This window comes from Strix aluco, chromosome 2 (assembly GCF_031877795.1).
Source record: "Strix aluco isolate bStrAlu1 chromosome 2, bStrAlu1.hap1, whole genome shotgun sequence".
In the NCBI taxonomy this organism is placed as follows: domain Eukaryota; kingdom Metazoa; phylum Chordata; class Aves; order Strigiformes; family Strigidae; genus Strix; species Strix aluco.
This window is the reverse complement of record NC_133932.1, coordinates 91,882,385-91,905,648: the sequence shown is the minus strand read 5'-3', so window position 1 is coordinate 91,905,648 and position 23,264 is coordinate 91,882,385. Positions and strand designations below refer to the sequence as shown.

At 40.3% G+C, this 23,264-nt stretch overlaps 1 protein-coding gene across 8 annotated transcripts in view; it reads left to right on the top strand.

The window, feature by feature from the left end:
* Positions 1–23,264, top strand: part of LMO7 (LIM domain 7) — a 132,938-nt gene that overhangs the window by 46,556 nt on the left and 63,118 nt on the right. For all 8 annotated transcript variants that reach the window (XM_074815517.1, XM_074815512.1, XM_074815516.1 and 5 more), the window contains exon 4: positions 13,260–13,366. In XM_074815517.1, the coding sequence (XP_074671618.1) occupies positions 13,260–13,366 (107 nt within the window). The remainder of the gene's footprint in view (positions 1–13,259; positions 13,367–23,264) is intronic.

Here is a 23,264-nt window from a genome sequence, read left to right as displayed (position 1 = left end):
TAATTTCTCCTCCTTTCCATTCTTCATGGCAAATGAGGAAGGGCAAATACACAAAAACATGAAATAAGTTATATAAAAGCTACTGTTGTTTTCTTTGCTTTGCTACCAAACACCAAAAAATAAAGGCTTGCTGGTTGTGCAGCAACTAACAGTGTCCAAAAACACTCATAGGAAATAACCTCATAAATTTTGGTCAAGAGTTTACTAATGAGCTGATAACCGTTTGACGTGCTCTATTTGCTTATCTAACTTTTTTTTCAGTGATGAGGGAGTAATACTGAGTGATGTGGAGCATTGCTTTTTCTTCTGAAGGTTTAGTCACCTTTTAGATGAGGACCAGAATGCATCACAGCTAATGTGGCAGCTGTGAGCTCTGCCTCAAGTCCTGCCTCCATCACCCTCTCTCATGGCTGACCTGGGTCTTGGGATTTTGATTTATCTGTGGACTGTAAATTCAGAAGTATGGGGTGAGTGCATGCACAGCTCTGCTGCGAAGAGTGGAATTGTGTAAGTCCCATTCACCTGGAAGCTGATTAGTCTGGTATTGCTTTTCATAAGGAAAGGCACAAGATGGTATGTGTCATTTCCTGAGAAGTTGATTAATTTTAATGTGTAAACAAAGTTAAAGAGGCATCATCGCTTGTTTTCCGGATGGCTATGCTCAGCAAGATGTTGGGGAATACAGAAAGACAAGTATTTTAAGAGACTTCTAGTTACTTGGTATAATCCTTACTTGAGCAGAGATTTTTGTTTTATAATAGCAATCTGTGTTTCTTGTGACTTATAACTTCAATATATCTAAAACTGAAGAGGAAGGGGGAGAAAGTGAAAGTGGATATGGTCTGACTGAACTCATGGCCTGCAAACAACGTGTGCTCTCCTTTACAAGGCAGCCTATACATTTAATGAAGGCTCAGGAGCACTTCAGATGGCAGAAATGAGGTCAGGTTCCTCTTTATAGTAGTAGTTGTCACCTCTTTTCATTCAATAATCCTTTTTATGCTGCAGGTAACAAAACTTCCCAAAGGTGTAATTTTCCTTTTTCTTGTGGGAAGCAAGATACTTGTGGGGAATGGGAAATATTGCACCTATTTTTAAAAAGGGTAGAAAGGAGGACCCTGGAAACTACTGACCTGTCAGCCTCACCTCTGTGCCTGGGAATATCATGAAACAGATCCTCCTAGAAGCTATACTAAGGCACATGGAGGACAGGGAGGTGACTCAAGACAGCCAGCATGGCTTCACTAAGGGCAAGTCTTGCCTGACCCACCTAGTGGCCTTCTATGATGGAGTGACTACATCAGTGGACAAGGGAAGAGCTATAGATGTCATCTATCTGGACTTCTGTAAGGCCTTTAACACAGTCTCTCACAACATCCTTCTCTCTAAATTAGAGAGATCTGGATTTGATGGATGGACTGTTCGGTGGATGAGGAATTGTTTCGGAGGTTGCATCCAGAGAGGAGTGGTCAACGTCTCAATGTCCAGATGGAGATCATTGACAAGTGGTGTCCCTCAGGGGTCTGTGCTGGGACCAGCACTGTTTAATATGTTCATCAGTGACACAGACGGTGGGATCAAGTGCACCCTCAGCAAGTTTGCAGATAACACCAAGCTGAGTGGTGTGGTTGACATGCCTGAGAGACCTGGACAAGTTTGTAAAGTGGGTCCATGTAAACCTCATCAGATTTAACAAGGCCAAGTGCAAGGTCCTGCACCTGGAGTTGCTCTGGCCCCAGGTATCAATACAGGCTGGGGGGATGAAGGGATTGAGAGCAGCCCTGCAGAGAAGGACTTGGGGGTACTGGTGGATGAAAAGCTGGTCATGAGCCAGCCATGTGTGCTCACAGCCCAGAAAACCAATTGTATCCTGGGCTGCATCAAAAGAAGCATGGCCAGCAGGTCGAGGGAGGTGATTCTACCCCTGTACTCTTCTCTGATGAGATCCCACTTGTAGTACTGTGTCCAGCTCTGGAACAAGCCCTCAGGAAAGGAAAGACACGGACCTGTTGGAGCGGGTCCAGAGGAGGGTCACAAAAATCATCAGAGGGTTGGAACAGCCTCTCTTGTGAAGAAGGGCTGAGAAAGCTGGAGTTGTTCAGCCTGGACAAGAGAAGGCTCTGAGAAGACCTTATTGCAGCCTTTTAGTACTTAAATGAGGCTTATAAGAAAGATGTGGACAAAATTTTTAGTAGGGCCTGTTGCGATAGGACAAGGGGTAATGGTTTTAAAGTAAAAGAGGGTAGATTTAGGATAGATATAAGGAAGAAATTTTTTATGATGAGAGTGGTGAAACACTGGAAGAGGTTACCCAGAGAGGTGGTAGATGCTCCATCCCTGGAAACATTTAAGGTCAGTTTGGACGGGTCTCTGAGAAACCTGATCTAGTTGATGTCTGTATTCATTGCAGGGAGGGGTTGGACTAGATGACGTTTAAAGGTCCCTTCCAACCCAAACTATTCTATGATTTTTTTCAATAAAGAAATAGTAATTCCCAGGAAGGACAGCATAATTTTAAGTGATCATATTTTACTATACTTAAAAACCAAACAAGCAATTTGAGGCACCATGTTCTCTGTATTTTTGTCTGTCTTTTTTTTTTTTTTTCCCCTCCAGATACTTCAGCCTGTTGTTATACTTAGCTTGAAATCTATCTGCTCTGGCAAATGATATATTTTCATTAAATACTGAAAAGCATTTGAATGTATAGTGGTATGTTTACTTCGTTGCTATAAGTAAGTGCAATAATATCTTCAGATTTTTAAAGTGCTTAAACCGGATGAAGACTTCTACCTGACTGTTACCAAACAGGTGGCTAGGATACACCTTCAGTATCTAGTTTTGTTCTGACAAGTACAATTACATGGGAGGGGAAACTTCTCTTTGATCAGTGGTCCAGCTGAAGTGCTCAAACAAGTTTTCTGGACATAAAAGAATTTATATTAGTCTGAGAAAATATCTTTTCACCTGGGAAGTGACACAGCATGGTATTTCAAATGTAGACATCAAAAATATGTTAAATTTCTTAATGAATTTAGTGAGATTTTGTCAGTGCTACAAAAAATGCAACCAGAAATTAGTATGTATGTTTCCACTGTAAAATCCAGAAGTTTCGGTTGCCATTACTTCAAACTCCTAAGCAGATGTTTCTTCAGATTTAGGAAAGTGATGGGCACACAAACTAGGGGATGAAAATCCTGATTTAAAAAAAAAAAAAATTAAAAAAATAGAAAGTTACGACTTTTTGTCTTTGTAAATTTATGAAGCGTTTTAGAAACCTAGTCATTATGCTTAAGAATTTAAGAAAAGTCTTACATCTTATATAAAAAGTTTTTAAAATGTTAGATCTCGGAGTACTTTGCAAAAAACTCTTTACCATGGTTTCAGTTCTGCATCTGAAGATAGCAGAGCTTGGGCAGAGGGAGTTTTAGTGACTTTCCTGAGGTCAGTCAGTAAGTCAGAGTAGGATAGGGGTGAAATTTTGACTCTCAGTCCTGTTCTTTTCTAGACTATACTGCAAACCGCCCCCCAAACCAAACTATGTCTGACCTGAGTTCTGAGAACCTAAACTACAAATCAGCAAATGTCAGGAGTGATGCAAGACCTGATAGGAATGTATGTAGAATTAGAAATCACTTCTGGTACTCTTTCTGCTGTCTTATGGGAAAGAGGAATGTGGCTTGTATGGAAATACCTCTGTTAGACAATTAAGAAAAGAGGGTTGTGTCCTAGAAAGGAAGTATGGTTATTAATAGTTAGAGATGACATTGTTCTGTAGTCTTTCAATGCCTGATAGTGGGAGTACGTAATCTCAGCAGTAGTTTACTGATGTTTTGTGCCCTTCTGCTTAAAAACATATGGTACATTTCAGCCTTAGCTCTGAATTTCCTTTAATTGTTTCTGTTGCTGCCTAACCACTTTGAAATGTAGGGTGTGGGGAAAGGGGAGGTTGATGCAAACTCTTTGTGACATTTTTAGTAGGTGCTCACGACTTCGATCAGGCAGAATGAAACCCAGATGCTGGATTGAACTTGACAGGTTTTGGGTGGGTGATGAAGAAGTGAAATGTATCTAGCAGGCATAAGTGGGGAGAAATTATATGGGTGCAGACCCCAAGAAATGGTGGTTCAACTACTCGCCCTTGTCTCTAGTCAGGGGACAGTAAGTGCTGTGCCTCTTGGTTGATCTCCGTGAATCAAAAGTAGTATTTTTGGGGATGCTTTAAATGAGATCATGTCTTCCAAACTGATGCTTCCAGTGTGTTACTGGGCAGAGATGTCAAAATGCTAATTAATTAATTGAAAAATTCTTGTAAAGTAATATGACTGGCAGCAAGAGTTTTCTAATGTGCAAATTTTTCATCCCTCCTCCTGTTCTAAACCAAAGCTCTGAAAAAGTATGACCTTTTTTGTCTCAACTTGACAGCACTTTAACAAAATACATAAATATGGTTGCCAAATGAACTGCAAAAAACTTCCATTTATCAGCTCAATCAGCTGTAGTCTGTGGTATACTCTGTCATTTGTATGGTATTTTTATTTCCTTAAATAACTGATGACTGTTTCTGTGTTTGTAAAGAAACATTCCTTCCAAACTGGAAAAAAAATGTCAACCACATAGAAAAGGTACACACCTTAAATCATACTTGCGACATTTATAATCTGATTTCTCCTGCCTTTGCCAAGGAAGCGTGGTTTTGAGATTTCTTGTGGCAGTCGGTGTTTATCTGTGTTAAATCTTCATAAGCCGGACGCTACGGTGCTTTTCTCTGGCTTGTCAAATACTTACTGATGAGCGGAGCTTAAAATTCATGGCAATTTCTAAAGAAAGTAGATGTTAATTGCAGCGGTGACAACTTTTTCTGTGGTATAAGTGCTGGAGCTGTACAGCTACACTACTCACTCTTCTGTTTGGTACAAAATCCTCATACCACATCTTTTAACGCCTGCCTGAACACCTCCATGCCCATGTGCCCGTGCTGAATCACCACCCTGCAGTGATGTATGTAAAAGATCTGTTAAATACGATGCCAAGACTAAGTGTTGCCGAATGCAGGGTGCTGAGATGCTGCAGCTGCAGTGACTGAGCTTGCTTTCTGCTAGGCATGAGGATGAGACATGAGGAAGCCTGGCACTGAGGCAGATTGTCTCTGAATCCATTCATTGATCTGGGTGTGCAGGGGGAGCTCCTCTACTGTGGGATGAGCCCATGTAGGGCAGCAAGGGTTAAATAGGGTAGTAGGATGCTACTCCCCTCGAGAAATAGAAGATGTCTGGCTGCTGAAGGAAACAAAGTTAGGGGAAACTTCCAAATTCTCTTCTAAGAAAAGTACTAAATCATAGTCTAAAAATCACAGACTACATGAATTGAGGATCTGAGGCAACTTGCTGTATTTCAAGCCCTGTGTTACAGAGGGGCTGAATTTCCATCTATATTATATTGTTAACCTGTGTAAGCAAAATGGAAAAACTTGTCTATACAAATAAAAAAAAAAGGGGGGGGGGGGGGGGGGGAGCAAGCTCTGCCAAAACTTTCAGTGTTTCCAGAACAAGAGGTCTTTACTTCTTTTATTACTCATTAGGCTTCAGGGGAGTTTCACCTTTAAGTGGATTACTGTCATTCCAGTTCTGTGTAGTGGTGTGACTTGGCACTGAAGTATTTTACACACTTCGCTTGTAAAGTCTGTTTTGTATAAACCATTTCAGGGTGAAAAGCAAATCACTTTTTTTTTTTTTTTCATTGACTTTGACTGGAATGCAAGTAACTGATGTGAAAGTTAAGGCTTGTCTAAACACGGAAATAGCCCAGTACAGTTATTCCGTACTGGCTTTCTGAGCCTATACATTCTTTATTGTAAGAATGCCTACGAGTGGGCAAATTAAATTCCTTTTGTCTCATCCAAAATGGAATGAAGCTGTGAAATGCAGAACTCTTATCAATTAACGAGGCATGTCTGCCCGAGGTGCCCATGTGCTGTACTTTTGCCCTTCTCCTTTCCAGTTGGCCTTATTTGGTAGCAGTGACATCCCAGAAATACACCTGCAGTTTACAGCCTGTTATTCACTCTCTCTTATCAATAAAATGCTCATTTGGTACACGTTGTTGCTGTAATATATGTCTGTAATGTCATAGTGAAGGTTATGCTGTAGCACAGTAAGAGACATGGGCCTGGGAGGGATTTCAAATCACTGGGGACAGCTGGTTACTTCCTGTGTCAACCACCTTGAAAGCAGTCAACTCGGAAGTCCTTCTTCAAAAAAACCCGCATTAATTTCTGTTGTGTCTTTTCCTTAATCCCATTACTCCTGTTGGAAAGAAACTGTGGAGCTCAGTGCTGCAAGAGGTTGCAGGCAATGAGGTAAGAGGTCTTCTACTGGCCATTACACATGGTGGTGGGCAGTGCCAGGAGCTGAGGAGCGAACTCTGGGGCAGATCCTTCAACACACACCTTGATCTTACAGAGGTCTGTGACTGGCTGCTGTCATTGCAGATGGAGTTGGGGTTTGGGGGATGGATGGGCCTTTTCGTCCAAAACCAAAATGCTTCTTGTCTAAGGCTGCTTTAGAACGTGTTTTCTGTAATGGCTGAACTCTGGTGAGACCTGTGAATTGCAACAGTGAAGAGGAACATTCCTCTTCCTGGCTATGATTTACAATTACTGATACTGGAAGCATCAAGGTAACGGGAGAGCTTATGGAGAAAGTTTCATTCCTGTGTTCTGGCAGCAGGAGCCCTTTTTTTTTTTTGAGAGGAAGGCTGGAAGTGAATCATTGAAAAGCTGGTGTCTGTAATCATGCATAGAGCTGGGGCAGGGAATCCTTGTGTCAAATATCACAGTAATTTATTATTTTACACAATGTGGAAAAACAACAAAGGGCACACAGAGGGGAGTGGCAAAGCAATTAGCACCGTTTCTGATCTTTGGCCAATACAGTGCTCCATGTACGCTATTATAGGTGGGATAATTTACCGAACAAAAGCCTTGAGGTCACTCTAAGTCAAATTATGCCTGCAGTATGATTGTTTTAATTATTATTTTTAGTTTTGGGCCCAAAAGGGAGAAAAAAAGTTGTTTAGCTAGTCTGTCCGCTCCTCCTCTTCCTTTCGGTTCAAGGTCAAACCCGTTAGCAGCCTTCAGAGAAATACGGAGAGCAGTGTACAGACGGAATGAGTGGGTGACAGGCACTGAGCATCCCGATGTGCAAGGCCAAGGTGGTAATTGGGAGTTCCTGGCTTCCAGGCCTGTGGTCAGACCACAAGGTTGGTTCAGCCCTGTTCGCTGCTCTCCCTCCTTGCCCCTTCTGCCCCCACCCGGCACCCACAGCCAGCACTAATAACCGAAACGTACCTTGGAGGAAGAGCAAGTTATCTAACTTGTTCAACAAGCTCCTGCTGTAGGTTTCTTCCCGTACCCCACCTCTGAACATAAACAATGTGTAGTTGTTCAGTGATGCTGCTGCCAAATGCAGCTGTAAATTCTGTGTTAAACTGATTTGAGCCAGCTTTAGTGGTCAGTATCATGCTGCATCTATGAAAAACATTCTACTTAAAACAAAAAAACCAAAAAAAACCACCTCTTTTTGTAATGGAAATAGGCCCTTAAGGGAATGTGGATGCTGATAAGGAGGGTTTGTGGTGAATGCAGACCTGAAGGACACGCAGTGTAAGCTTTCAAGATGACTACAAATGTCTTCATAAATGCAGTACTAAGAAACATGCCTGTTAAATATGATCTAGTCAGATGATTTTCAGAATTCTGTAGCCAAAAAAATGCATTAGTCTCTCTTCCTAAAATGTCAAAAGTTTTTGTTGCTAGGCACTGTAGGTACTGAGTGGGTTTTTCTTTCTTTTTTTGGGAGCCTGGAAATTGAAAACAACTTCTGGCACCAAGTCACAGTCTGGATGATGCTGTAATACTTTAATGCAAATATGCTTCATGGTTCTGGGAGTATCGGGTGCCATTATGAAATTATGTTCCCATCCTTCCCCTTCGTACTCTTGGGGAAAAAAAAAAAGCTCAAGTAAAAACCCCAACAAAAAACCGCAACAGACCTTGAAAGCCAGTAGAAGTAAGGACTTTAACTAAAACGGTGGGTATTTGTATAAGAGTAAGAGACAACAGACTGTCTTCATCTATTGGCTGACACAGCCAGGAAAACCAGAAAAACACCATGTTAATTAAATTGCTTTTCTCCTAGATGCCAAGTGAATTGGAAGATGTGCCATAACTTGTATGCCTATGGGATCTTGCTGTGTTTTGGTGCATGTGTAGGGCTTCAGAGAAACAGTTAACTATGGAGAAGACAGGTTTACCACACATCATGACTGCACCCTAAAGAAAGCAATTGTATTTACACACATGTTTAATATTCCTGCCCCACCCAGATAATCATGGTAATGAGGGATTTATTTTTTTAATTAAATTGCAACTGAAATATACAAGCTGAATTTATTGTGATGTTGCGTTGCACATAAGTAGTCAAAATAAGATGGTATTTACACATTCTTATGTGGAGACCTCTCTTAGTTAACTTTTACTTCATGCTCTTTCACTTCAGAGATTTTTAAAATTATTTTTGTAGTTCACACACTGTCTGTCCCTTCTCAGATGGCTTTGTGGGTTTTTTCCTTACTTAAGGTCACCCCTTTCATGATCCTTTTTGCATCTCTACTTTTGTCTTTTCCCTCACTTCCCTGTTGCTCATGTTGGGGTTTTTTTTTGTTGTTTTAGAAGTGCTCTTTCTTTTTTCCCTGTTTTTAGGTGTTGAGGAACGTACGTACTTCCTCACCAGTGCTGTATGTTTGTCTTCCTTTTCATCATGCTGCTTCACCTTTGTCTCAAGTTCTTGTCGTGGATACATATATTAGGAGCTGATAACAGGTGCAAACACAGCACCACTGCCAGTTGTGATCCCTTGATTTTTTTAGTGACTTTTTAATTATTACTTGTTAAAGGAATGTGTCTGTATTCTTGTGTTTTACCATACAGCAACTGGCTTCTTCCTTCTTTGTGGTCTGGAGGATAGCAATGGAAAGGGTGATCCTGCAGTGGCAGCCCTGCTTTTCCCACTCCATTGACCTGCTAGAGGTGCAGAGCTCATGCATAGCCCCCTGCCCCTTGCCTAGGAGCAGAACCATCACTGATGTCCAGCAAGGAAGGGCAGGGAAGACTCAGCTCTTTCCTCTCCTCACGTCTATGAGGTTGCAAGAGTGAGAAAGGCAACCCTGCTCTGCTAGGACATTGGAGGGAGGGTATGGACCACAGTCTCACGTTCAATATAGACATGGCATCTTGGCTTCTTCTCAGTGCTGGTTAGAGGGGGATGCTTTAGCTACAGGCAGAAGGAAGGCTTTGTGGCTAGCGGTGCCCTGTGGGGACTAGAAAGGCAGGTGCATGCCTGAAAGCGTGCAGTATCGTTTGTTATTCCTCCAAATGGCAGTATTTAAATGCCTGCTCGTGGATGACCTGCTTCCCACTGCCAGCTCTGTCTCTCCCGTGTTACGACTTTGCAGAGTTTTTGGGTGTGGTTTACTTTGAAGTTGGAGGCCAAAATGAAATGCTGAATAGCTCTACCTAGTCAGTGTTCTGCACTGTGCATTTAATATAAGTCTGCACAGCATGTGGGAAACTGGAATTGTGCTGGGAGCATCTGAAATGCTCTGGTGTTTCATCATGCGCACTGTCTGAGGAAGAAAACAGTCGTCCCCCCCAGACTCCTTCCAACTTCCCCATGCCCTCCCACCAAAACACTTAGAAGTAGTAATAACATACCAGAAATGAATTGCACTTGAATTTTGTGGTTAAGACTTCAGGCTTTATTTTTGTTGTGATTTAAAACCTGTAATTCTGTGATGCTAATTCTACCTTCAGATGCTCATGGAAATGCACTGATCGAGCTTTGTATTAAAATAATTTAGTTGATTTTTGTCCACATTATCCCTGTTAGTTCAGGAGCTTTCTCTTTTAATGGTCAGAAACCTTATGTTTTCTGCATAAATGTGTTTGATCTGTCTGACCATGGATCCCTTGCTTTTGGACTGGGCAGCTCTTCCCTCCCCTTCTAGTTTCGCTTCCCTTGTGCTGCTAAATGGCAGCAGTATTGCCTCTCATGTGCCATTTTATTGGTATAACGGAACCAAGTTTTCCAGTTCTTGTTATACAGGTCCCTTGTCTTCCCTCATCATACTCCTCTTTCTTTGCAACTGCTAATTTGAACCTTTCTTAAATTTAAATGGCCTGCCCTCATTTACGGAGATTGGGGACACCTCGGTGGCAAAGGGGTGTTGTGGACACAGGCATGCCTTTTTTCTCAAGCATCCCACTTCAGTGATGTGTGGTCACCAGGAGATAGTTCTGATGTGTTGCGGTTCTCTTCTTTTGAGTTCTGAATGTTTGAAAAGAATCGCTTTTGTGGAGTATGATGAGATTCAGATTGCAGTATACTCTTTAAAGCCGAAGTGGTAATGACCATTAGTCTTATTAAAGTAGTTATATTGGTAAAAGGAACAGCGTGATGGCTTCTATATTTGAGTGCATTCATCACTGAACAATGTTCCTGTTCACGTTTCTAATGATAAATCTAATTGCAAGGTTGATAGCTTGTCACTTTTTTTTCCCCTGCTTATTTCTTTGGTGCTGTTTTAAAATTCATTTCCAGGTTCATTATTCTGGTAGAGTTTAAAATGCCTGCTAGCTATTTTGAGACCTGTAACTTGGGTGATTTACTACAGTGATTAGGGATGGTCAAGAATCCTTGGGGGATGTCCTTGGCAAGGACAGTATTTAGAAGTGCTGATTTGTTGAAATTATACCTTTTTGTATCCAAACCTGAGCAATAGCCTTTCAGGTGTCATCTCTTGATGCTCTGGGGATCAGTTACAGGCCCCGACCAGAGGAGAGCTGGTGTTGGGGCAGCCACCTGCAAGATGACAGATGTGATCAAGCTGCTGGCTTGGGAGCTGAGGGGAGGCAGATGATGCGAGTGCTGTGACTAGCTGTATTCTGCCTCCTGAGGTATTCCCCCTCTGCCTCTGACCCATTTCTGAAGGTCTTGACTCATGTCAGTGGTGATGTTCTCAGGGGCTGTGTTATTTATCAGGGGGTTGATGTTTGATACATTTAATTGCTGCAACACCTTCAAAATTAATTGTCGTGCATGAACAGTTCAGTGGTTGTGCAGCTGAGCAGCTACTGGTGAGTAACTCCTCTGCTTTGTTTTCATTGTGCTCGGGGTGTAGGCAGCATCCATTTCTCTAAATCTCTGACTCTTCATCATTGTTTACCTGCACAGCATGCTCATTTTCTGCAGTTCAGTTGACGTAACCCGTTGGTTTGGGAGTTTACTCTGAGTTTTGGCGACTGGTCAGACCAATCAGGGCATGTTGCCTTTGTGTTGGTGCCAGTTATGTTCACTGTCCTGCAACTATTTGTTTCTTCTGCTCTGTTGCTTTCTTCCTTTGCCTTACCTGGCTGTTTCTTGGAGTCCCCAGACCCCTGAACACTAACCTGACAGTTGAATGTGTTTTGTTGTTTAACACCTAGTTTCTCTTCTTCTCGCGATGGGGCTTTAACCTGTGGCCTCTTGCATGCAGAAGAAATGATGCCTTTTCAAGTCCTTGGGCTAATGTGACACTCAAATAATAATTGAATAAAACTGACACACCTAGTCAGCTATCCCTGTATTGCATGGAAAGGAAAAGGGGGCATTGCATGGAAAGGAAAAGTAAATGCCCCTCCTGAGTTTACATCCCCAGCATGAAGTACACCTTTGGCCACTTGTGCAGGCAGCTCCTTGGGTATTGCAGAAGCTGGTGCAGAGGCGAGGTTGTATGTCCTCCATCCTTCCCAGCCCCCTCTGCTCATCTGCCACCACATCGTGTCCCCCATCATCGTTGTCGTGTCATGTCCCCCCACAGCAGAACAGCTCCCGCTGTGGCACATTGCAGTCAAGCTTTGGGCCATAACCTTCACCGTGTGAGACACTTGGGATCTTTCGGATGTGGTAGCATGGAGCCCGCAGCCTGCATGGGGAATACCTTGTTCAGATATTTTCCTTAAATGAAGCTATGTTTACAGACTGATAAGAAATACTAGAATCCTAGGGACCTTCAAAACAGAAGGTTGTGGGGATTCTTGGGTTTGTTTTACTTGTTTTAAAGTATTTGCTTTACTTTTTAAAGTCTGTATAAGAAGCAGCTGTTGTTTGTGGATTTATTTTTTAAATACTTTTTAGATGATGGGGTCATTGTTACATCCAGAGGTTATGTGTCAGGAAAAAAAAAAAAAAAAAGAAAAAAAGTTAAAAGTGTATCAAATTGCTGAAGTGGAACTTTTCCATACTGTGAAACTCTGATGCCAGTACCTTGATTTACAAACCCTTCAAATGACAGGGCTGTGTGTAGCTTATGAATTAAATAACTTTGTGTACCTTTTCCTGTGGCTTTTAGCTGAAGGGAGCAAGTGCACAAGAGGGCACATTCTTTTGTTGTTGATAGCATTCCGCCTTAACGAAAAGGAATTTCTTGCCTATTGCCTATTGTTTATGAAGTGGAAAGAGATCACAAGTTGTATAATCTCTCTCTATATCGTTGAATTTTTTTTTTCTTAACCTTGCTTTTGCTATTTGGTTGATCTGCAGCAGGTGCAGCAAGTGGGTGCTGTAATACACCCACCTATATTTTGTTATATATTTGGATTGAGCTGGGGAGGGGGGGGAGGAACACAAAGGAGAGAAAACCCCCCAAGTAAGGAAGAAGCAGTGCTGAATACGGTTTGGTTTCTGTCTCTCCGGAGCTTTGCTCAGCAACCAAACCCAGACTCCAGGTGCAGTATTCCCTCATCGGTCTGTAAGCATAGAAACAGCGCGTCCCTCCTCTTCTTCCTCCCCTGCCAAGAGTTTCTGGGTGGTGAATGTCAGTAGCTGGAGTTATTTTTAAAGGCAAGAGGTGAGGCTTGTCGTGCAAAGCTAGGAAGAGGGCGTTTGTTTGCTGAGCAGAGCTGACATCAAAGTGGAGACTGCTGCCTACTGGCTCGCCACTGCCTTATGCCAGGTAATCTTTAACGTACCCCTCAGTCACTGAGACCGCAACCGAGCCTGCCTACGTTCATGAGAAACGACCTGTGTTTATGATCCAGAAGATTGCTTTTTCAGTATTATTTCTGTGAGCTGGACTTTGACATTTAAAGGCTCACACTAATCATCTTGCAAAACCTGCTTAGTGCTTTTAACTAAGCAACGGCTTTCTACTTCTCTTCACAGGATAATATAAATGTTTTTCTGAAAGCGTGCGAAAATATTGGACTGAAAGAAGCTCAGCTTTTTCACCCAGGAGATCTTCAGGATTTGTCCAATCGAGTTACAGTCAAGTGAGTTTTGTGGTTTTGTTTTCTCCCTCCCTTTCTCCTTCTAAGCTGTTTCACGGTCCTTTTTTTTTCTTTAATGTTTGCCTATGGAAAATTCTTCTTTTAATCTGGTACAAGCAGTTCTGAATACTGTGGTGAGGGTTTAAGCCTTGATAAGACTGGTAGATAAGATTTGCACAAATTTAAAAAATGAAGTATTATTATGCCTTACAAGCAAATTAATTTTAATGAATATTTACAGAATTTAATATATGAGAAGGAAACCGTTCAGCTTATTTTAAATTTGGAGCAAAATTAACAATTAAATAATGTTGAAATCATTGCTTCTCTTTATGCTTTAAGATTACTGATGTAAAATCTGAAAGGATGAGATGGTACTTCTGATACTTATCTGAATGGCTCTGAGGCTCGGGTACGGTGTTCCTAAATGACCGCTGGTCTTGCCACTCTGTGTATTAATCAGGTGTTTGCCACCGAATGTCACATCTACTGTCAAGGGTCGTGGGTATGTGTGAATAGAAACCAAGTACTGAATTGCACAGAGGGTAATTGTCAAGTTTATAGAGAAAAGAGTTTTCTTGTGAAATAGCACTGGTTTGGTTCTCAAATATAATTAGTGGATTCTCAAATTTCAGGACTGCTGTGTCTCCTAATAGGAATTTTATTACTAGTTTCTGAGAGATTAAGGTGTAATTTTACTATATAGACACTTAACAGGTGTTTTAAGATATATGTGTTGTAGAAAAAAATATCATCTTGGAGCATGTTGCTTTCTTACAGTATTATCTGTTTTTACTGTGTTGGTAGAAAGGATGAATTTATTAAGTCTCCAAAAATAAGAAAAGCTTTAGTGAGTTTTGCTGGAAACGTGTCAGGTTAAATGTTAAGAATTGATTTCTGTCTTAAATTACCAATTTTATCAAAGTGGAATAGGCAGTAATCCTTCTGTAAATACAAGGAGAAAAAAATATTGCGAAATGACACATAGCTGCTTTAATTAGAAATCTTCTGTAGGTGGATTGGGTGGTAGTGTGTTGACATACTCTCTGCCTGGTTTCAGAATGAAAGTTCGTACCATTTTGAGGTCTGATACTTGAGATGGCAATGCATTTTCCAATCTTTGACTCATGCCCAAAGCGTAATTTCTCGCTAATGTGGTGTTTAGGGACTTGGCACCTTTCCAGGACGCTGGTATTCTCTCTGCTGGTTCCTAGATCATGCCAAAAGCCAGAGGGTTGGTAACGTCTGCCATGCTTTAATTATCCACAAACCCCTTGCTAAAGTTATTTTGGTGAAGGGTTTGCTCCAAAGATATAGCTGGGAGGGGTTGGAGGTGGTCAGGAGCCGCTCTTCAGCAGTGTCAGTAAGCGACAAGCTGAAACCCTGGGGAGGTCGAGTTAGCAAACTGTTGTGCAAAGTATGTTATCCAACTCGTCCCTACATTAACCACGGTGCCCAAGTGAGGTCAGCCATGAAATTCATCCTGTGGGTCTGTAACCGGGTGTGTTGTGGGTTGGTTTTTTTTTTTTTTTATTCTTTCGGCTCTGCCAGTTCCCTTCCCAGCTCTGGGAGCAGAGAGTAAGGCTGGAATTTGAAGTCATCATAAGGCAGTGGGGGTTTTACATCACACCTACTTGACAACAGATTAACTGGTGTTTTTCAAAAAAGCAGACTTAACCATTGAGCACTTCTTATGGACAGCAATGCAAAGGGTTTGGGTTTGAGTCAAGACCTGCCAGCCGTATAGCCATGCTCTTTTAATTCTTTTCAATGTAAGTTTGATTTTCCACACGTTATGTATCATATGACAGTCCCACAGCGTGTGTAAAATGCTTACAGAGTAATTCAAAACTTCTCTATCTGAGCAGACTGTAAAGTGGTAACCTAGCTATACTAACACATTTTGATGTGTTTAGGAGTTTGGAGAGGGACGTGGAGGAGGTTTTATTTCAAGAAATGAAGGAAATCATTTATACTAAGATGAAATCATTTATACTAAGATAACTCTCTCCATTGAAAAGTTAATCATGGTCATTTGATTACCCAGAGGGCAAACTAGTCTTCAGAGGGTTTCCAGAGAGAGTCATATGTGTGTCAGGAGAGAAGTGCTGTCTGATTGTGAGCTTTATCTGATGTATTTTTTTTAACTATTTAATAGGAATAGGTAATTTCATACATTCAAGCTGAATTACAAATGTCTTCAAAACTCATAGGATGCCAGGCTTCACAAAAGGGATACTATTTCATGTCTTGCTTTTGTGTTATCCTCTGTTAATTTTAGTTTCAGCATTAGAAGTAAATAATTTCTTGTCACAAAGAGGGAAAATTTTTTTATATGCTGATTTTTATAAAAGATTGCATTTAATTTTTGGCTTTCTAACATTCCTAAGCAAATTCATTTTGCTGCCATCACCTGAAGCTAATTGCCCACATCTTAAACCAGCTGCGATAGGTTGTACAGGATAACATTAAGGTGTGCCTGAAGCAGGGTGTATTTTGACACCTCAGCAAGTATTGCTGTGTTCTGCTGTTGCACCACTGCTAGCACATGGTTTTTATCTACCTAAAATAGATTAAATAAACTGTTGCTTAAATAGTCAGCTTTTCAGGCTGGGATAGCTGAGAACACTGCCCTGATGTGTACTGCTGGGCATAAGAAGATGCCTCACTTGCCTTGTATGTGGAAAATAGATAAGAGGAAGGTATTATAAAGAGGCTGGGTCCGCTTCTGTTGCTAAGGAGGACATGAGAATTGTCATCTTATGTCAGCGCAAAAGCAGTCTCTGACAGTGGCTAGGAGGTTGCATCTCTGTCCCTGCTGCACTTCACCTTCTGTAGATTTGTCTAATTACTCTGATGCTTCTGGTGCTGGGAAGGTCCTGCAGGAGGAATGCCTCCCCTCTGAGGACGATGTGCTCTGTGAAGAGGTGTTCCCTCTGTTCCTCCTATCTCTGCTGCCTGGCAGTTGTGTGTGGTATCTTCTTCTTCTTACCTTGTGGGAAATCACACACCCTGAGGCTTTGTCATTTCAGACCGCAGACCTGTCCCACCTGGGCAGGCTCCCTTCCCAGCAGGAAAAGTTATTTTCTCTTCATACCTTGTTTCTGAGTGTGGTTGCTGGCTTTCACTGTACCTTCGCTGATAGCGCTCTTTCTGTCTTATCAACACCACCACCAAGCCATTGAGAGATACCAAACTCTTCATCTGTGTGTGGTGTAACGTTCTTGTGTCACCTGAGTTTGGGTAAAGACCCTCTCTGTTCCTCATAGTTTGCCAGAGCTGTACTAAGAAAATAATCTTCCTACCTGGTTAGGAAGTTACAACTTTCACTTGTATTGTTTTCTATTGCAACTGAGATGATGCACAGGCATAATGTGAAACTTTCCTCTGTAATTACTACTAGTATCTGGGACAGGAGAGGCAAGAATCCTCTTAAATATCCAGACTCTCAGTTCCAAGTGATTATGTGATTATCCGTTTTGCAAAGAAAAAGCTCCTTAAAATTTTATTGTTTAGAAGTTTGTGTGAAGAGGGCTGGTTAAAATTACTGGTTGCTGTTCAAAGCCTTGCAAACTTTATGCTTTGCCAGATCAGCGATGAGATTAGTAGTCGGGTGATGTGGAAAAAATATACTGGCATGGATGGTGTCTTTTCTGCCAGTGAAAATGGGAGTGTGGATTAATGTATGAGATTTATAGTTCAGTCATACTGTAAATCTGCAGAAGTTATTGCTCAATGGTATAGTACAGTAATATGTCATGTGTTCCAATAAAAATTATCCAGATGGATTTATCCCTCACATACTGTGTCCAGCAGTCATGTGCATATCTTCTCGTTTCCTGGCTAGTTATTTGTGTAAATGCGTATGTGTCCCTCTTCAGTTCTTTCAGTATATTTAATTTTTTTTAGCCTAGGATTTTATTATTTTCAATCAGAGGAGATGTTATTTTAAAGCCCAGCAGCTTGGGGTTTTTTTGGGGTTTGGGGTTTTTTTGGGGGGATAGCAATGCAAGACTGTCTTAATACTTCATTTGATTCTCTTTTAGTTATACCAAAGTAAGAATGTAATACGAGCTTAGTGACTCTCAGTTGTCAGCATGGTTACTATTTAAAAATGTTAAGCACTTCCTTACCCAGCTCTTTAGAGCTGACACACCCAGTTGTTCCCAGCTGTGGAAGGGTTCTTAGTAAAACCATGCCATGGAGTTAAAAGTGAGAGTTTGCTTAGGCAGCCATCAAACTTCTATTCTGATGGAATGTGTTATCCCAGTTAGCAGTCTTAAAGGAGGCAGCCTGAACAATCGGATGGATGGCATAATTAAAATTTGTCTTGTCTTTCAAGCAAATTATTTCTTCCATCTGAAAAAAATTCTTATTCTGTAAAATGAGGTATCCACTTAAAGAATCTCATTAAATACTACTAATAAATCCAAACAATGGTGGTTTAATAGATGCATATATTAAACTAAGCAAAAAATTATGAAACAATTCACTGTCTTAATCCTAAATAGCAAACTTTTTTTAAAGCTACCACAAGCCCCTGAGTCCTGATGTTGAAATTTTACTATATTAATTTAATTCTTGGATAAAATATCAAATAAAAATATTTGACTTCTATTAATATTATTATTACAGGGTAATATTTAGAGTAGGTCTTGAATGAAACTTAAAAATTGTCTCCAAAGATAGCTGGAAGTATCTCAGCACCTTGCAGAACTTGGTGTTTGGATAAGGCCTTCAACTGTTTGCTGCTCTATTCTTCTTCACTTTTCATTTAGCGCACAGGATTGATAATGAATATGTAAATTTTATGAAGCAAACAGAAAACCCTGTTGGAGAAGTCTTTCTGAAGTGGGATTAAGTGTGTACATGAGATGAATTAATGGAGCTCTGACTCTAGCCCTGGCATTTCTAACTTCTGGGTAGTTTTATCTGTTGATTTAATGTTCCTTTAGCTCAATTATTTTTCATCATTTCCTAAAGGAAAAAAGAATCCTGGAAAAATTTGAATGCTATGCTTTCTGTAGCATAAAGCTCTATATATCTAGAGCCAACTGGAGAGAAGTAACAGCTGTTGTCATGTTCATCCTTGTGTTCATGCATTTCAGAAGCTGAATTTTTGAGACAGGCTCTCTATTTCCATTCAGAGATAATACTTTCTGAATTTAAAATACCACAAAAGAGTTGTTCAGAGATTAGATGCTTTTAAAATAAAGCCTGAGAAGATGAAATAGTTGCTAAGTGTTGCAGTTGTAAGTGTAAATTCTGCATCTCTTCGTCCATCTGGAGTGGGATACATTTCATGGGGTGTTCTGATTAAATAAGAATGAGCGATTATACCCATTATAGCAACATAAACTATTTTAAGCATACGTACAGAATCACTACCTGCCATGTCACAACTATTGTCCCTTTCTAAGCAACCATCAACTTTTAGGGATTGTTGAAAAGGAAGCCTTCTAGCACCAAGTGAAGGCAAACACAAAGCATCCTCTAGTAACTACCTTCTTTAGCCCGTAATTCAGATTACAATAACGCCAGTGCTTCCTTTCAGTCATGAAGTTGCCTCACTTGTCTTTTCGCATGCAACTACTTAATGTGCAGGTATAATAGGGTTCCTGAAAATAGCAATGAAGCAGTAGCAGAGGGATTGAATGCAAATGTAGCTTCTTCCAGTTCTACATTCAGTCCTTTAGCAACTTCCCATTCTTCATGTGCTAGGAAAATAACTGTAGATTTTAGTTTTTAATTAGAAAAGAGGTTTTTAAATTATTTTTTAATACAAGTTGATGGTTTCTCATGACATTCATGTTCTTCCCATCTATTCCTGGGCAATATGCCAGGTTTCGTAATTCCACTTCTGTTTCCTGCTCAGGGTGCTTTCTTCTGCAGGGTCAACAAAGGCAAAGTGAAATTTCTGTTCTATGGGATGAATGCTACCACTGCCGAACAGATCACTGAAGAAACCAATCTGCATAGAAACCACTGAAAAGATGGTCTTTTTGAGTGGAGGATTGTTGTCAGTGCTCTTAGAAATCTATTTTTTGGAGAGCTTTAATTGTGAAAGCAGTACTGCCTCTCAATCTTAGGAGGAATTTTATTTAGGGTTGCTTTGCCAGTAACACTCAGATCTTTGAACTGTCTGGCAAGGGACTTACCTGGAAGCTTGAGCTATAATGAAGGGACACTCTTTTGGGACTTGTATCCCATTTTGTGCCTTGGGAAGAGCTGCCATATTTACTCAAAGGAGGCAGAGTCAAGAGACAGAGACAAACTGGCCACAAATTGGTTTGCACTGTCAGAGAGAGACAGTGCAACTAATTTTGTGATCAGGTAGCTCAGAGCTGGTGTTTGTTGTTGACAACACTGAATTCATACTTGGGTCTTCTTCCATATCTAATACATTTGCAGAGTTACTATATCTTCTTGAAAAGTTTTTGCTCAAGAATTCCATGCTTATAATAAGAGTGCATCATGGAGCCATACCTGAATTTGCTGTGCCAATGTTTTCCAAGAAACACACATTTTAATGAGTTGAAAAACCTAGGCTTAAAAAAAAAAGAAAAAAAACAAAACACACAACATGAAACCACCCTTTCCTGCCTTTTTATTTTGTGTAGAATAGAAAGTTGTGGACTGGATGAAAGCCAAGTGCTTCTGTGCAAGAAGTATGATAGTAGTTAGCGCTATACTTATACCTGTGTAAGGTCTCCAGCTTATACCTGTGTGACTACAAAGTCAATCACCTCAAAGATTTGGGCATAAAGGTTTAAGAAACTATCTTTGAATTCAAGTTGGGATGAAAGGAATAGAAGACAGCGTTTTGTGGGTCTTGAAAACTGAAATGCAAACCATTTAACCAAAATTTAATTAGAATAATGAATGCTGCTTTTTTGTGTGTGTGTGTTCAGGGAAATAACATTTCTTACACATGAGGTTGTAATAGTTTTTTTTTATTGTGGTAACTGAGTTTCATGGTGACACTTCCCTTGAAATGGAAAAGTGTAGCACCCTCACTTCAGAGGGATTCTAGAAATGTTCCTATGACTTTGTGTGGAAATTTTGTTTCTGCTATGGGCATTTTCATAGAAATGAGTAATATTTACAGCAGCTAATCTTCCTTGGCATAGCCATATTCTAAACATTAAAATTGTTGTATTTATTTTGTTTAGGATATAACTAATTTCAAGATTATGCACTTCACACGTTTAACTTTTATTCATACTGATGGCAGTTACGCAGAGGTAAAGAAAATGAAGAGTATATTTTATCAGTCTTGTGAAACTGCTGTGCTTAGTGTAAAATACTCACATTCATGTCATTAATTTACATAAGCTTTAAATCATTCCAGTAAAATGGTTGTAGACAATAAAATATGTTCCAGACTTTGGACCATACCTGCAAGAAATTTACCTCCAACTCTTCATGTAAAGTCTATAAAGTGTTGGGTGTGGTGCTATTTAATATTTCTACTTTATCTGTGAAGTTTCTGGTCATTAAGAGAAATGTTTGAGATTTGTTCATTTTTTTCTGTTGCATAATTTAACAGTTAATAATTTATACTTCCTTTATAGGATTATACTCTTGATAGTGTTTGATTTTACCATTTATCTATTTTGTGAGATAATTCTGCTGTAAGAATGAAAAGCTTCTGGAGTTGTATACTTGCACCTACAAGTGTACAGGAAGAGTCTGAACAAATTTGGAAAAAAATTACATTAGTGTGTGTTGTATTAAGAGCAATTCAGGTATCTCTAGTGACACAGATCTATAGCCTTATATTGGAATTCAAATAGTTACACTACAAAACTGAATGACTTGCTGAAGGAAGTTACAGTTAGCTTTGCTTAAAGGTGTTGGTTTGTTTAAAGTCCTCATTTTTGATCCTACTACATCTTAAAAGTATCTCTGGAATAACTTGGAGGGGGGTACAAACCATTATTACTAAAAGCCTTTACAGTACTTTTCAATGCTCTTTTGCTTTATGTTAAGAGAAGTATCTAACCTTTTAGGATTACCATGGGAATCCATCCAAAGCTTAGGCACCTATATTCATTTTAAGTATGCACATCAATCCCCTAGCATTCCAGGATTAAATGCAGTTTATAAAACAGTGTAGTAGAGAGAGGAAAGCAATTTGCATGAGTAGCTGTGCGTTATGAAAGAAGGTAAAGAGAAAACCTGCTTTTTTTCTAGTGTTGATTTTTTTTTCAGCATACAAAAAAGTGCTTGTGTCTGAGGTTGGAAGTTGAAGGACTTCTAAAAAGAATAAGCTTGTGTTACCCTAATATCAATTATTTAGAAATATGTATGCAAGTTCACTATCCTATAATTTTAAATTGTATTTTACTGATAAATTACTGAGGTTCAGTTATATTTTCTGTAGAGACAACAACTTCCTATTGAGACAACTCAATAGGAAGAGTTCTGATATTTAAATACTGGGGGAAGCTGACTTCTTGAAGTTTTCCGCAGATACAGGAGTTTGTCAGTTAACTGTACTCTGTAAATAGAGAAAGTAAAGCTGAAGAGTATGTTGACAGTTCTGGATCCTACTTCATACCAAATCCTACTTTTGGCCATTTTTATTCCTGACCTGTGATTAATAATATTGTTACAGTGCTTTCAGAGATTTCAATTCTAATTGTTACTACTGCTTAATTAGAGCACTCATAGTATCCTTCAAAGTGGTGTTAACAGGTTTTTCTACTGTACTACACAACATAATTGGTAATGCAATAACTAATTCAAATATTTTTATAAAGCATGTGTCAAGAGGGTTGCAGGGTCGTTTTCGTCTTGTCACCGAAAGCACTTAAATGAAATAATGTCTTACCAGAAGACAAGAAGGGATGGGGAGGGGGGAAATGAAGAGTGTTAGACAACACCACACAGAGGCATGATCTTTTCACATTTCTTTTAAATGATAGAGTTCTGTTGTCTTTAAGAAACAAAAGGAAAAAACAAGAACAACAAAAGAAAACACAACTAGAGAACTCTTCTCCAGGCTGAACAAACTGGATGATCAAGCTCAGGATCTTCAGTCCTGATCATCCCAGTGACCTCCACTCAAGTTGCTCCAGTTTATCAACGTCTTTCCTGTACTGGGGGATACCAAACTGGAGATAGCAGCATTATAGATGTGGCATAACGAGTGCTGAGGAAAGGGGTGATGATCAGCTCCATCAGCCTTCTGGCCACACTCTTATTTTGTACAGCCCCAGGTACTGTTGGCCAATGTTGCTGGGTTGCTGACATTCAGCCCCAGCAGGCCTGCCAGGCCCAGCTCCCCATCCTGCTCTGCAACTGCAGGGGTTAGGTCCATGCCCGGGGCAGGACTTGGACTTTGTCCTCATTGAATGTCATAAGGTTCCTGCAGAGCCAGTCCTCCTGGCAGCCCTGCCCTCCACTGTATCGACTGCACCCTCCTCATGCTCTCATCTGCTCAGGGAGGGAGTGCGGTATCAGAAACTGATTCAGAAAGACAAATTTTGAAAGCTGCTGCAGCTGGTTGCTGGAACTAGAGTAAGAAGGTTGACTAATGTGAATGATATTTCCTCTTTCCTTTCCCTTCTAGAAAAAATGTCCTTCAAATGTAAACACGTACACACCTTTGAACCCAGTATGTACAGATATGCATCAACTGACGTGGATTCCAGTGCGTTATATGATAAAATATTTAACAGGGGCGGGGAAGGGAAGGCTAAGTTCAAAATACTTTTGCTTTTGCAAAGGCTATTGAATTACAGACAGCCACTTGTGCCCTGTGAATAAATGCTGAAATATGCTTCTCAGATTTATGGCTCAGTAATGTATTCTTTTTAACTCTGTGACCTGATGTTTGTAAGATGCTCTCAGCTGTGATCGTTTTCTGGGGTGAGGGATGTACTTGGTAAAGCAC